At 44.0% G+C, this 14,695-nt stretch overlaps 1 protein-coding gene across 4 annotated transcripts in view; it reads left to right on the forward strand.

Annotated features, from left to right (window-relative positions):
* LOC134340901 (ubiquitin carboxyl-terminal hydrolase 2-like) overlaps nt 1-14,695 on the forward strand; it is a 138,509-nt gene that overhangs the window by 104,590 nt on the left and 19,224 nt on the right. For 3 of the 4 annotated variants that reach the window (XM_063038484.1, XM_063038483.1, XM_063038485.1), the window contains one exon: nt 13,798-13,848. In XM_063038484.1, the coding sequence (XP_062894554.1) occupies nt 13,798-13,848 (51 nt within the window). Of the gene's footprint in view, nt 1-2,871; nt 3,122-13,797; nt 13,849-14,695 lie in introns of those variants that run through there. The other variant, XM_063038486.1, reaches the window with a different exon arrangement.

The following is a 14,695-nucleotide window of genomic DNA, read 5'->3' on the forward strand; positions in this document are numbered from 1 at the left end:
AAGCACAGTACTTCGGCTGACTCTTCCCACTGAGGCACAAAGAGTGCAGTGCTGTTTTCTGGATGAGATGTTAATCTGAAACAAAGGCATAATAGATTTCATGAACTTCCAAGTAGTGCAAGAGAACCTTCCCTGATATCTGGCCAATATTTATTTATTCATTAAGGAATGCTGGTCATGGGTCTTGCTGTACATGAATTAGCTACCAAGTTTTCTATATTGAATCAGTTTCAATGTCAGCAAAGTGCTTTGAGATTCTGAAAGATGCCAATAAGTGGAAGTCATGGTCAAGATATCCCAGAACCTATTCAGCTGGTTCTACCTGGATTCAGCCTGGCAGCACTCACCCTGGCAAGCAAGCCTCAGGTGCTGTTAATCAGACAGACAAGACAGGCTTCAGCAGAAGGCAAAGATGCAGGCTGAGCTTTGCCTTTTGTTAAAGCTTGAAGGCTTTTACACCGCTTTTTAATGACTGACATGTGAATACATTTCAAAACATTTAAAGTGACTAAATAACTTTTTAAGAATAGAAGTTATTAACAAACTTCTGAAGAGTTCACTAAAACATTTAGAAATCAGTTAAAACCTTAAAAGTAGAGTAAAATAAATTGGACAGAAATTTTTCATTTTGTTGGCCAAGCTTCTGCATTGAATTGAGTGGAGTCTTCAATCCTCCGCCATGTCTGAAATAAGAACAAGAAAATACTGGACATACTCAACATGTCAGGCAGCATCTGTGAAGAGAAGCAGAATTAAATTTTCATGTCAGTGACCTTTCATCAGGTCTAGGAAAAGTTATACTGTAAGATTGGTCTAATTTGTTAAGAAAGGAGGTAGTGTAGGGAATAAATACTTTGTCAGTGTGGGGACTGAATGAGGCAGTGGCCTTTTCCCTTATTTTCTCTATAAATTTCCCCACCTCCATTTTTGGTGTTTTGGAGCGACTATTCGCTTCTTGCTTCCCTGGTTCACTTCTCTCTTCCTGCTGCATTTTCCCATGTATTTGCCAGGAATGCAGAACTTGCCTTTTTAGCTCTTTTCCTACCATCCATGCACCCAAATACTACTTGCTGAAGTTGTACTCACAGTGTGGTCTCCTCAGCACTGAAGATTGCATGAAGACTTTACTGAAGCCCATTGTTCAGTCCACAGGGGCAACACCAAATTTTCAGTTGCCTTTCACTTTTACTCCCCATCCCACTCCCACTCTGATCTCGCTGCCTCCAGCCTCTTACGTTGATCCAGCAGAAAACAACACAAGTTCAGGAAAGCACACACCATTTTATCACCAGTCATGTTACGTACAGTACCCCAGACTTGTTCACTTCTATTGAAATGACATCTGCTTCTAACATTAAGTCCATTCTTGTTTGATATCTGCTGCCTGACATGCAGAGTGTTTCCAGCACCCTTTTACTTCAGATTTCCAGTAATACAGAATTTTGTTTCTCACAGTTCCCACAATGTTTTTCCCCTCTCTCTATTTGCATATCCTCTCAACAGAACAGCTGTGATTAACAAACCTTCACTATACTCTCTCAGTTGGCACCACCACCACTAGTTTTGTTATTCAGTCTCTCTCACAGACATTCCTTTTGTTCTCTGCATCCCTCAACCTTCCCTGCAGTTTAGTGGAATCTTGATTTCTAACAGGTTCTAGTTCTGATGCAAGGACGTCCATCTGAAATATTACTTCTGTTTATCTATCCACATGCCTGACCTGTTTTTTCTAATCCCACATTTTTAAGCTTTATTTCCACATTTGCAGCCTCTGCAGCTTTATATTGGTTTCCTATGAGGTCTGATTTGGTGGCGAGGAACCCCGGCTTGCATGGGACCTGCCACTGAACTCCACCAGATATCCAACCAAGGGCGATAGTAACAGATAGGCAACTTTGTTCAAATCCCACACTGACTTGGAAACACTCTAAATGTGCACTCCAACTGTGCAATCTTCATGGAAAAATGTTCCAAACCAAGAGTAAATGCTGTAAAACCTGAAGCAGAATCAGAAAATGCGGGAAGTACTCAGGTGGCGGTGCAGTGTCTTTGAAGGAAGAAATATTATGTGCCTTTTAGTTTTGAAGCCACGCACAAAATGCTGGAGGAATCTATGGAGGGAAATGAAGAAGTTTAATAATTTTTAATTGAAAAGAGAATAAAAGGTTTAATTAGAATTCCTGGATGAAATTTGAATAACAATTGAATCACCTAGGCGTCATAGGCTGCAGCTTAAGTGATGACATATGTGCTGTAGAACCATCCACCATATTCAGCAAGATCCCACCCAGTATTGGAATGAATATTGATCAAATGGATAATCCTGATATCGAATTGGGTCACAATTCCTTCGACACTGAACAGGGTTGCATTAGTGGAGATTGTGGTCGTGTTAGTAGTTATGGTGAGAGTTGGTTATTGGGGATGTATTTAGTGGTTGAGTTTGGGATCTGGAGCTAATGCCTTGAGTTGATCGTTGACGTTCAAGGTTGCGGTCAGAGATGGTGATTGGAGTGAAATGATAGGATTTGAGCAACAATCTGTGGAGGAACTCGGAGATAGGTAGCATCTGTGAGGGAAAGGGGACTGTCGACGTTCCGAGTCGAAATCCTAGTTATTCCACTCGTCCAGAGGTGATAGAAGCATTCTGCCTGTCTTGTTCCGTTCTCACTGTTTAGTGGAATAATTTAGTGGTGGTCAGGCGAGATATTTGTAATTAATACATGAAATTGACAAAGGAAGGTGTCAAGGCAGAGTGTATGTGCCGAGCAGAGATTGGACCGAAGCCAAGCTCCACCTCCCTCACACACTGGCTGCCTTGGCACCTGACGTATGAGGCCGACCGGGTGAATAAAACCTGAAATCCGCGCTGCTTCTGCTTGTCGCTCGGAACCACTTTGGGGAGTGTTCAAAGATCCCTGGAGCCAGGACGGGAATACCAATCCTAGTGCAGCGGGACCCGGTCGAGCCCATGCCCAGCATGCGACAGTCCTACACGGTGACCGTACCCGAGGAGCCGGTCCTGAGTCTCCTCAGTAAGGAGCTCCGCAGAAAGAGCCCCAGCGTCTCCGGATCCATGCTGGTCTCCACTTTCGTCGGGCTGCTCATCAACCAGGCTAAGGTAAGGTTACGGTCAGTGGACAGTGTCCTGAGGCATTCGGGTGAAGTAATATTAGTGTGGCAACCTCTCTGTTTTAAATCGTACTTTCCCCGTCCCCACTAATGTGGCAGGGCCATTAGCCTCCGAAAGGGAAGTGTGGGTTTCAATAGGAGGTGCGGGGTCACAGGTGAGCGTCACGGAGAGCTGTTAGTAGGCGCTGAACTTACGGACTTTGTGATTCTAAGAACTAATGCATCCATTTACCGAGCCTGCTTGGATTACATTAAAATGTTGTAACCCAGCAGGTGGCCCTGTGTCTGTGCCGTTCTCTGCTCCCACTTCCATACTGTCTCTTCGTGTCTTTGAGATTCAAACATTTATCCATTATTTAGTCATCATTTGAAATTGTATGCCTTGCTGCAATGGCTGCATCCCCCTCCACTGGAGGTGATGTATATCTAGCGCAAGTGAGCTGAAGCAAGGAACTAACTTAAACATAATCAATTACACTTGCATGTTATAATTAAGTGAGCTGCCTTTTCTCTGTGTTGGCTTGTCAGTGAAGACTGTGGAAAGTCATCAGCCACCCACATTTCGGAGAAGAGGGCAGAAGTGGGAATTCTCAGAGAAGGTGGTTTATGGAAATAAGCCAATCTCTCCATCCTGGAGTATAGTTTATTCACTGAAATAAACTCTGGGGATATCTTTATCCTTGTACTGCTGTTCCAGATCATGCAGCCAGTGGTAATTGGTGAAACCTTGTCTGATGCACCTGAGTTCAGTGGTTAGGAGAGCCTGGTTTCTGTTGTCTTTGCTCAGCTAGGCTTCACTCTGCGCCTACACCTGAGAGATCTGTGCGTCTGCCTGATTTAACAGTAATTACTGTGAGACCAGCCTAAAGGTTACGTAGAGCTTGGAATCTTGATTAATTGGTCCTATGTTACATTCGGTGATTCAATAGGGGAACGGTCCACATTAGGGATAAATCAATATGTTAGAATCCAGGCTTGCAATCTCCTCTTCTGATATCTCAGTCCTAACTTTATTTCTGCCCCTCCTTTTATCCTTTCCCTCTGCAGTCCGTGTTGTGGAATTTTCTATCCACTACTCCCAATTCTAACTGTATAAGCCCCAATATACTGTATATAGGTGTGTTTTCTCGTTCGTTCGTTCGTTCTCTCTCCTCTCTCTCTCTCTCTCCTCTCTCTCTCTCTCTCCTCTCTCTCTCTCTCCTCTCTCTCTCTCTCCTCTCTCTCTCTCCTCTCTCTCTCCTCTCTCTCTCTTTCCCTCTCCTCTCTCTCTCTCCCTCTCCTCTCTCTCCCTCTCCTCTCTCTCTCTCCCTCTCCTCTCTCTCTCTCCCTCCTCTCTCTCTCTCCCTCTCCTCTCTCTCTCTCCCTCTCCTCTCTCTCTCCCTCTCCTCTCTCTCCCTCTCTCAACCTGTCATGTGCTAAGTTTAAAGGGTTAATTGGTTATCACAGCCTAGTTTTGCTCATCTGTCCAATTACAATAGGTAGCAAGCCAGCAATGCCACTTTTAATACCAGGCTTGTTGCCAATAGTTAGTAAAGCATCATAAACAAATTAGGATGGTCTCTTTACATGGTCCATCATTGATCTACTATTTAGAGTAATAAGTAATAAGATTCTTGTGTTTTTAGTTTTTCTCTCCATGGACACTGGGCATTTCTAGCATTCTTTTTTCAGTTTTAAATTACAGAGACAGCTCAGACAGCTGAGGTTTTGACAGGCCTCCGTTTTTATTCTCACTCTAATTTGCCTCAATTTATTAATCAAATAGCTCAGTAAACATTGGGATCACCCCAGGAGTCCTAACCTCACCTTCTTAGAAACATCCCCCCCCCTTCCCATCTTAAGCCATCCCACTTTCAACCTCTCTGCAACTTAAAACTAACTTTTTTTCTCACATTACTACTTCTGATGAATGGTCAGCAACGTGAAATATTAACTCTGTTTCTTTCTCTACGGGCACTGCTTGACCTGCTGAATGTTTCCAGAATTTTCTGTTGTTATGTCAGATTTCCAATATCTGCATTTTTCTTCAAGCATTTTCATAAAGACCTAATATCAGAGGTTAGGTAAATAATTTTAAACCTTTGAGGAAAGTGTTTTCTGGTTGTCAAAATTTCCCACCCTTTCCTCTGCACTTATTATGAACTGAACGGTTTGATCAGCAGATCTCAGAAGCTGCAGGTATCATGGTGATACAACTGGATTCTTTGATCGGGCTGCTGTTCACATTTCTGAAATAACACTGATTTAAGGAGGCTGTATGTGCAAGTAATTGTCTTCTGCCAGTTTGTGTGCTGGATTGGATATTTCATGTTCCCCCTTCATCCTGTTTTCATGTGCAGATGTGCAGACCTTGATTCAAACATGCTGTCAGACCACCTACTGACAGTGTGGGCTTCAGATAGGGTAGAGGTCAGCTGCTCTCCTCGGGTTACACCTGCCTCTGAGAGAACATAGAATAGCACAGCACAGTACAGGCCCTTCGGCCCACATTGTTGTGCCGACCCTCAAACCCTGCCTCCCATATAAGCCCCCACCTTAAATTCCTCCATATACCTGTCTAGTAGTCTCTTAAACTTCACGAGTGTATCTGCCTCCACCACTGACTCAGGCAGTGCATTCCATGCACCAACCACTCTCTGAGTAAAAAACCTTCCTCTAATATCCCCCTTGAACTTCCCACCCCTTACCTTAAAGCCATGTCCTCTTGTATTGAGCAGTGGTGCCCTGGGGAAGAGGCGCTGGCTATCCACTCTATCTATTCCTCTTATTATCTTGTACACCTCTATCATGTCTCCTCTCATCCTCCTTCTCTCCAAAGAGTAAAGCCCTAGCTCCCTTAATCTCTGATCATAATGCATACTTTCTAAACCAGGCAGCATCCTGGTAAATCTCCTCTGTACCCTTTCCAATGCTTCCACATCCTTCCTATAGTGAGGCAACCAGAACTGGACACAGTACTCCAAGTGTGGCCTAACCAGAGTTTTATAGAGACCTGTGGACTATTCTGATGTGCCCAAGAAAGAATGCTGCCTGACATGACAAAGATTACTGTGAGCCACCTTAAGATCCCAGGTTTCATTTTAAGGGTCCACTTGAGGGCAAGTTCTCAGAGTCCGGGCACCCTGCTCGCTGAAGGCACTAATTCTCAGTGGGTTTCACATTATTACACCCCGAGGCTTCACCATGTGCGCTGCTCAATTGTAAACCTGAAATTATAAACTGAAGCTTCCAGTTCTGATTATCAGTTCTTAAACCTGAAATATTACCTGTTTTGCTTTCCACAAGTATTGCCTGAACTGTGGATGTTTCCAGCATTTTTTTGTTTTTATTTCAGGTGTAATCTGAAATAATCCCACTGGCACCCTTCCCTCCACCTTCACTCCTATATTCATCATCCTGACACTCCCTAGAATTGAATACCAAGAACCCGTTGAAACTGATGAATTGTGTCTGTAATTTATGAGTTAGATTAGACGGTAAATCTGTACCTCAGCCACTTCTATGAGGAATAGGAAGCATGAATGATTCCTACAGATGGGAGTAGATATTTGTGACTGTTGACCTTGTTGCCAGAGAAATGAAAGTGGTGCTGTAAGTGATCGCACTGCCTCAGCAGATTCTCTTCCACTGTAATTTTCATGTGCACCTGCAGAGGCATTTGGGGAATGTGTTATCTTGCAGTCATCGGAATTTAGACCTCTTGAAATGTGTACAATGATCCTGGATAACTCTTACTTTTAAATTCCATCATTCGAGAGTTCTTAGCTACAATCACTGTGGTACTGAAATAGTATTTGGATCCTAAATCTGAGTTTAATCAGTTCATTTCAGAGGAAGCAGGTTCAGTCCAAAGAGGATTAGACTCGCCATATTTTCCAGATGTGCCAGCCGCTGGTTTGCTCTCGTCTAGGGCATGGAGATGATGTCAACTCACATTTCCATCCCATCCGCTGAGGGAGATGATCCCAGAGGAGGGTGCCAAGCAGGTTTAAATTAGAGGCGTGTTGGGTGGTCGGCAGCACGTTTCCCTGCGATTTGACTTCAAAGAGGGAGATAACCCCATTATCAGACTGCACGGGCAAATACTGGGATGAAGGCAGTGAGGAGGTCACCTGCCAGGAAAGATTCCTTTCGTTCTCCGCTCCCCTCTCTCACCCACCCTCCCTCTCCCGATCTCGTATTTCTTCTCTGTGGCTGTGCCTCTCTCTCTCTCTTCTCTCTCTCGTGTGCCGGTTTTAGAATGCGAAACACATCGAGGATTGGGAATGTTATTACCGAATGAGAAGCGGGTGTTAGCGAATCGGCCAAAACATGCTGTACACCCGATGATTAAAATTAACGTTCACGCCCGTCGCCTTGCATGTGGTGGCGGCGAGGAGGCGGGGGAGAAGCAGGAATAAAATCCTTTGCAATGCGCGTCACGCTCGGCGTAATGGTACCAGACGGAGCCAGAGGCTGGCGGATAGCGATTAATGAAAATAGTGTCACGTCAAAGACTCGGAGACGTCATTGCAGACCTGTCGTCTTATCAAAGGATCGAGGCTGTGCTGCTATTCTCAGCTAAATTGCACTCGTCAGATTATCTCGTTGGCTATTTCTGATCTCCCTGGCCTGTTAGCAGTATGCCCTGCCTGTGTGGGTATCTGACTTCTGTCCAACACCCACTTCTCCCCTAAACTGTCCGTTTAACATTTGCCTTCACGGACCTTCCGTTGTCAGCAATTGGGTATTTTTTAAAATTCGCATTTTTTTCTTAATCGTGAATGAAACCGCGAGCAAGGGTTGAGGACAATTGCATAGGTGCACAGAAAGGGAGGTTACATAAACGCACAAGAGGTATATGTTAATGTGAAATGGTAGGAGGCGTGTGAAGCCGTGGATACATATTTTACAGTGGTATGTGAAGAGAGAATCTCTTAACCAGTATCAATTATTTTTTAAACTAACAGAGTTAGGATATTGCTTCTTTCGTGATTCATAAATTGGGATGTTAAATTGAAGATGTATAAGACGTTGGTGAGGCTGAATTTGGAATATTAGACCATAAGACAAAGGAGCCGAAGTAGGCCATTCGGCCCATCGAGTCTGCTCCGCCATTTTATCATGAGCTGATCCATTTTCTCCTATTTAGTCCCACTCCTCCGCCTCCTCACCATAACCTTTGATGCCCTGGCTACTCAGATACCTATCAATCTCTGCTTTAAATACACCCGATGACTTGGCCTCCACTGCTGCCCGTGGCAACAAATTCCATAGATTCACCACCCTCTGACTAAAAAAATTTCTTCGCATTTCTGTTCTGAAAGGGCACCCTTCAATCCTTAAGTCATGCCCTCTCATACTAGACTCCCCCATCATGGGAAACAACTTTGCCACATCCACTCTGTCCATGCCTTTTAACATTCGAAATGTTTCTATGAGGTCTCCCCTCATTCTTCTAAACTCCAAGGAATACAGTCCAAGAGCGGACAAACGTTCCTCATATGTTAACCATATGTTAATATTGTGTGTCCTTCTGGTCTACCTGCAGGAAAAGTGTCAATAAGATTGAAAGAGTGCAGAAAATATTTATAAGGATGTTGCCAGAACTCTATGACCTGAGTTATAGGGAAAGATTGAATAGGTTAGGGCTTTATTCTCAGCAGGGTAGGAGAATGAGGGGTGGAGAGGCAATGTTTTTAAACATTAGGGATCAAGGTTGTTGAGGCGATGCGGTCTGGTTAATAGACGAGAGGTCAGAGTAAAACAAAAACAAGAACAGACTGGAACCCTGAGAGGCAGATCCTGGAGATCTGAAATCAAAGGGAATTCTAGAAACACTCTGCAGAACAGTCAGCATCGGTGGAGAGAGGGGGAAAAACTCAGCGAAGGTGGATGACCTGATTTCCAGCAATTGCTGTGCCCTCACCTCTCACAGTAACAGTTCCCTCTGCCCCTCATTCTTTCAGCAGCCACCCCAATTCATTTGACTGAAAAAGATATATACAAACTGGGGGGAGCCTGTGATGTTGGGGTGGGGAATAGTCAATAGATGCACACAGTAGCTGGCTTCCTGACTTGAATGCGACACGGCATCTGGAGGACAGCACAGTGCATCGTCAGCACTGGAATTCTGACACCGCTGCCCTCCCTGACTATTGGCTCTCTGACTCTCTCAGTGTGATAAATATATGTACTTTGAACTTTAAAATGTCAGCCTTAATTTTATGCTCAGAGTTCTGTAGTGGGATTTGAACTCAAGTTTCAACTCAGAGGATTGTAGACATGTAGACTAAAATCACATTTGGCCCAAGGCATTTAGCTTTGTGGAAATAATTAGCAGTTCAGTAAAACAGAAGTGGACAGAAGTAAAAAAAAAATAAAAACTGCATTCATAGGAATATTAAAATAAAAACGAATTTTTGAAATACTCAACAGATCAGGTAGTATCTGTGGGGACTAATCAGAAGTAATGTTTCCAGTTGGCCTTTAACAGTGTAACACCTCTTCTCTATTAGCCCTCTAACCACATAGTGCTCTCTCAGTGAGAAAACGTAAGCTTGTTTTTATGCATAGACTTCAGGAGAGGGACTTAAACCTATATCCTTCCAATTCAATAATTTCAATGCTCGTCATTGTCTAGTTTTTATTTCAGATGGAATTCAATTATGTTTTCATTGGTTCTGTTGAAAGGATATTACCTTGAAACATAAACTATGTTCTCTCTCTCCATCCATTTGATGCTGAGCATTTCTACGCTTTTCTGTTTTGATTTCAGATTTTTAGCATCTGGAGTGTGCTATAAACATAATGGAATTTTCTTTTGTTGGGTAATTCATTCCAAATCATTCTGCTATAGTTTGCTTCCCTTCATATAGATATAGATAGCCTTGATTTGACATGACACCATTTCACACAGAATTATGACCTCGGCTGACCACATAAATGTCTGCAAGTGAAAACAAAGATCAGGGTCACCCTAATCAAGGCACATAGATGAGCTTCAACTGATAACATGCTGCAGAGCTACAGCTACATGTTCAAGTTATGCTTGTGTCATCCGAAGCTCTTCGGGTCACAAGTTTGTGAAGGTTTCAGCAGATCTTTCATAGTCTTGATTGGTTCACAAATGAAAAGATACTATAATAGTGTTCACTTTACAAACCTGTGCTGGAAACCTATACACTGACTCAAATATCTGGTTTGGAATGGGCCAGTTTGAACTGAGATCAGGTTAATTAGGTTTAGAACAGGCGTTGCCTGGAGTGGGGTAACTATATTCCTATTAGTTTCAGCTCCTACGGTTCAGGTGGGAATAATTTGGCCACAGTCCTCGTACCTGATCTCCATGCAAGTTGTTCCTACTGCATTGTGCACTTTTGCTGTGTGGCGAGAGAAATGGATTTGGTCATGGTGTTGACGTGGTCAAACAATATTTCAGACCTGTTTAAAGAATGGTCACAGGGCCTGGAAGTCTATTTTGCTCAGGAGAGGGCACTGGCGATTGCAGGGTTACTCTGTAGGTAGTTGGGGTTCAGAAGGATTAGTATTTCCTGGGTTTTGTAAATGGAATAAAATGCCAGCATGGAAAGTCATGAGATAGAATTAAAGGGAATACCAGGAATAATCAGCCCCATTCATAAGACAAATTTAAGAGGAATTTCAGCATTTGCTCAGACTATTGATCCCAGTTCTTAGAATTACAAGTTATGCCAATAATTAAAAGTCAGCATTGATAACCCAGCTTAGAGCTGGAGAACTTAAATTCACAACATAGGATTCATTTGTTCAAATTGTGTGCAGCACTTTGAGTAAACAGGCTGTAATGACAACAGAATAGCAGAGCACAGCTCACCCTCACCTCTGAAGGTCATGGGCTCACACCTCACTCAAGAGTTTGGGAACATGGAGTTGTTATCAGTTAGTGCTACATGTTCAGAGGTAAAGTACAAAGGCAGTGCTTCTTTGCCAAGGGACTGACCCTGAGAGAGCAGCATACTGTAGTGGACCAATACAGAGGCAGTGCTACACACTCAGAGCAAGGGTGGTGAGGCAGTGACATACTGTCAGAGGAAGGGTAGACCATAAGACATGGGATCTGAATAGGCCATTCAGCCCATCAAGACTGCTCTGCCATTCCATCATTTTATTATCCCTCTCAACCTCACTCTTCTCCCTTCTCCCCGTAACCTTCGTGAGGCAATCAGATCTATTCCCTTTTAAATAACATAGTAAATCAAATATTCATTTCCTCTTTAGGTGCATCACATTGGACTTCAAAAGTGACTTTTAAGGATGTTTCTCTCAGGCTAAATAACTTGCTGTAACTGTTTTGCATTAGAATTCTTGTTCTTTGGAGGCAGTCCCACAGGATTGAGGATAACCTGCCTCCGCTTGGCTTTGAGTTCAGAGGAAGCTAATATGGCCATTGTGCAAACCACAGTGGCTTCGGCCGATAGGGCAGGAGGTGCCCGGCGGGTAGCTTGTGACACCAAATGTTCCTCCTGCCACCAACACAAGGGGCAATGTGTGCTCCCAGTGAAGGGCCATGCTGGTTCTGAATACCATCGCAAATGCTTCTTTTTAATTAGTCATGCATCAGAAGTTCCTAGCTATCAGTGGAGACATGTGTTTTGAAGGTAAGTTTGCACACCCGAAGATCCTTTCTTCTGTCCATGTGGTTATCTCCGCCTTTGAGAGATCTCAGAATGAGGTGGTGTGCCCAGCATCACTGACAATCCAATGCTGATCAAGTTGGCCTGGAAAAGGACATTGATCAATACACATCAAATTTGCTGGTGAACGCAGCAGGCCAGGCAGCATCTCTAGGAAGAGGTACAGTCGACGTTTCGGGCCGAGACCCTTCGTCAGGACTAACTGAAAGAAGAGCTAGTAAGAGATTTGAGGGGGGAGGGGAAGATCCGAAATGATAGGAGAAGACAGGAGGGGGAGGGATGGAGCCAAGAGCTGGACAGGTGATTGGCAAAGGGGATATGAGAGGGTCATGGGACAGGAGGTCCGGGGAGAAAGAAAAGGGGGAGGGGGGGAGAAAAGCCCAGAGGATGGGCAAGGGGTATAGTGAGAGGGACAGAGAGAGAAAAAGAATGTGTATATAAATAAATAACGGATGGGGTACGAGGGGGAGGTGGGGCATTGGCGGAAGTTAGAGAAGTCAATGTTCATGCCATCAGGTTGGAGGCTACCCAGATGGAATATAAGGTGTTGTTCCTCCAGCCTGAGTGTGGCTTCATCTTTGCAGTAGAGGAGGCCGTGGATAGACATATTAGAATGGGAATGAGACGTGGAATTAAAATGTGTGGCCACTGGGAGATCCTGCTTTCTCTAGCGGACAGAGCGTAGGTGTTCAGCGAAACGATCTCCCAGTCTGCGTCGGGTCTCGCCAATATATAGAAGGCCACATCGGGAGCACCGAACGTAGTATATCACCCCAGCCGACTCACAGGTGAAGTGTCGTCTCACCTGGAAGGACTGTCTGGGGCCCTGAATGGTGGTGAGGGAGGAAGTGTAAGGGCATGTGTAGCACTTGTTCTGCTTACAAGGATAAGTGCCGGGAGGGAGATCGGTGGGGAGGGATGGGGGGGGACAAATGGACAAGGGAGTCGTGTAGGGAGCAATTCCTGTGGAAAGCAGAGGGGGGGAGGGAAAGATGTGCTTAGTGGTAGGATCCCGTTGGAGGTGGCGGAAGTTACGGAGAATTATATGTTGGACCCGGAGGCTGGTGAGGTGGTAGGTGAGGACAAGGGGAACTCTATTCCTAGTGGGGTGGCGGGAGGATGGAGTGAGAGCAGATGTGCGTGAAATGGGGGAGATGCATTTGAGAGCAGAGTTGATGATGGAAGAAGGGAAGCCCCTCTCTTTAAAAAAGGACATCTTCTTCGTCCTGGAATGAAAAGCCTCATCCTGAGAGCAGATGCGGCGGAGACGGAGGAATTGCAAGAAGAGGATGGCATTTTTGGAAGAGACAGGATGAGAAGAGGAATAGTCCAGATAGCAGTGACAGTCAGTAGGCTTATAGTAGACTTCAGTAGATAAGCTGTCTCCAGAGATAGAGACAGCAAGATCTAGAAAGGGGAGGGAAGTGTTGGAAATGATGTTGGCTCCCTCATCATATCAGTGTCGTGGTATTTTCAAGAGCCTTGAGGTGCCAACTTTTAGGTAGTCTAGGTCACAGGAATGTTTATGCACGAGCAGTGGTTGCTTGGTTAAGATATTAATCCTGCCACTTTTGCATTGTACTAACCTCCATCTCACCTGAACCAATACCTCAGGGAACAGTGGTCCCTGATAGACCATCAACCCAAGGAGAGTCAGTTGAAGTGGTAGGGTACCGGTATTCTAGGGAGACTTGGTATACATAAGCTTGGGTAAGGGAAGGAAGTAACTTCTTTATTAATAAAAGCTAAACCCTCAGCACCCGTCAGGTTAATAAGTATCCATGTCAGGACATGTTTAATTAGTTTTCTTTTGTAATGTGTAAGGATATGAGAACATTGAGTACTGGGATTATTGTTTACTTCAACTGTGATTTAGGTGTTTGTTCTACCCTTGTGTTTTTCACTTCTAATTAATTCAAAGCCCAATGGACTCCCACCTGTGAGACTATTATTTCCAGAATATTTAAAATCTCCAATTTAATCTTTATTTCTCCTACATTTTGTTTTACAGAATTCTAAAACCAGCCAGGGCCTTGTGGGACTTCGGAATCTGGGCAACACTGTAAGTTTCATTTTCAGTAGAAAACAGATTAATTTGATTCTGGATAATCCCCAGAAATTGGCACTTATTTAAGAGTGTGTTTTGCAGTTTACTTGTATTGGTTTTGGGGGTGAGTAGGATGACAGGCCGTAGTCTAAAGGTTAATTTTTGGAAACTCCAGCCTGGTTTTAGAGAATTGGCACTGTTAGAGAGACTTCTTCAGTGCAATAACTGTTTTTGTTAATCTTCATTTGGTTCCTATATTGAAGGAATCTACTGGATATGATCATCCCAATTTATGTGAGACTCAATTCTGTTTCTCAGTAGGTTTGACTCCCAAGTGCACTGCTTCTAACGCACTCTCAAGTTGGTCAAACAGCATATTTGTCTATCCTATGTTATGAGTGTTTAATGGGAAAATGTGGATGAAGGTTTATTTTGTATCCTGCCTGTGGTGTAACTGCTCCATGAGTGTTTGATGAGATGCTGGGCCCGCTGTTGCCTGTAAAAGTCATGTGTTGAGAGCTCAAATTTTATTTCTGAGAAACAAGGGTTCCTTTCGCTTTCAGATCAGCAGGATAGCATAGACGTGAAATAGGGAACTGTTCCAGGGTTGGCACGAGTTTCATTGTGAACATGGCAGGATTTGGGTCATGAGGTGACTACTTGAAGCTTCCGCAAAGAGAGAAGAACAAGAACAGGCACCAAGGATAGAATTTTCCAGGCAAACTTTGGTCTCCTTCAATCTGTACACAATTTCCATTTCTGGTCACTGAAGCAATTGGGAGCAAAAGTTTTAGCTGAAAAATCTTCCCCCTGTCCCACAGCCTGTGGGTATTGATGATTTCTCTAATATTGATGTATCCTT

The sequence above is a fragment of the Mobula hypostoma genome, chromosome X2 (genome assembly GCF_963921235.1).
Source record: "Mobula hypostoma chromosome X2, sMobHyp1.1, whole genome shotgun sequence".
NCBI lineage: Eukaryota > Metazoa > Chordata > Chondrichthyes > Myliobatiformes > Myliobatidae > Mobula > Mobula hypostoma.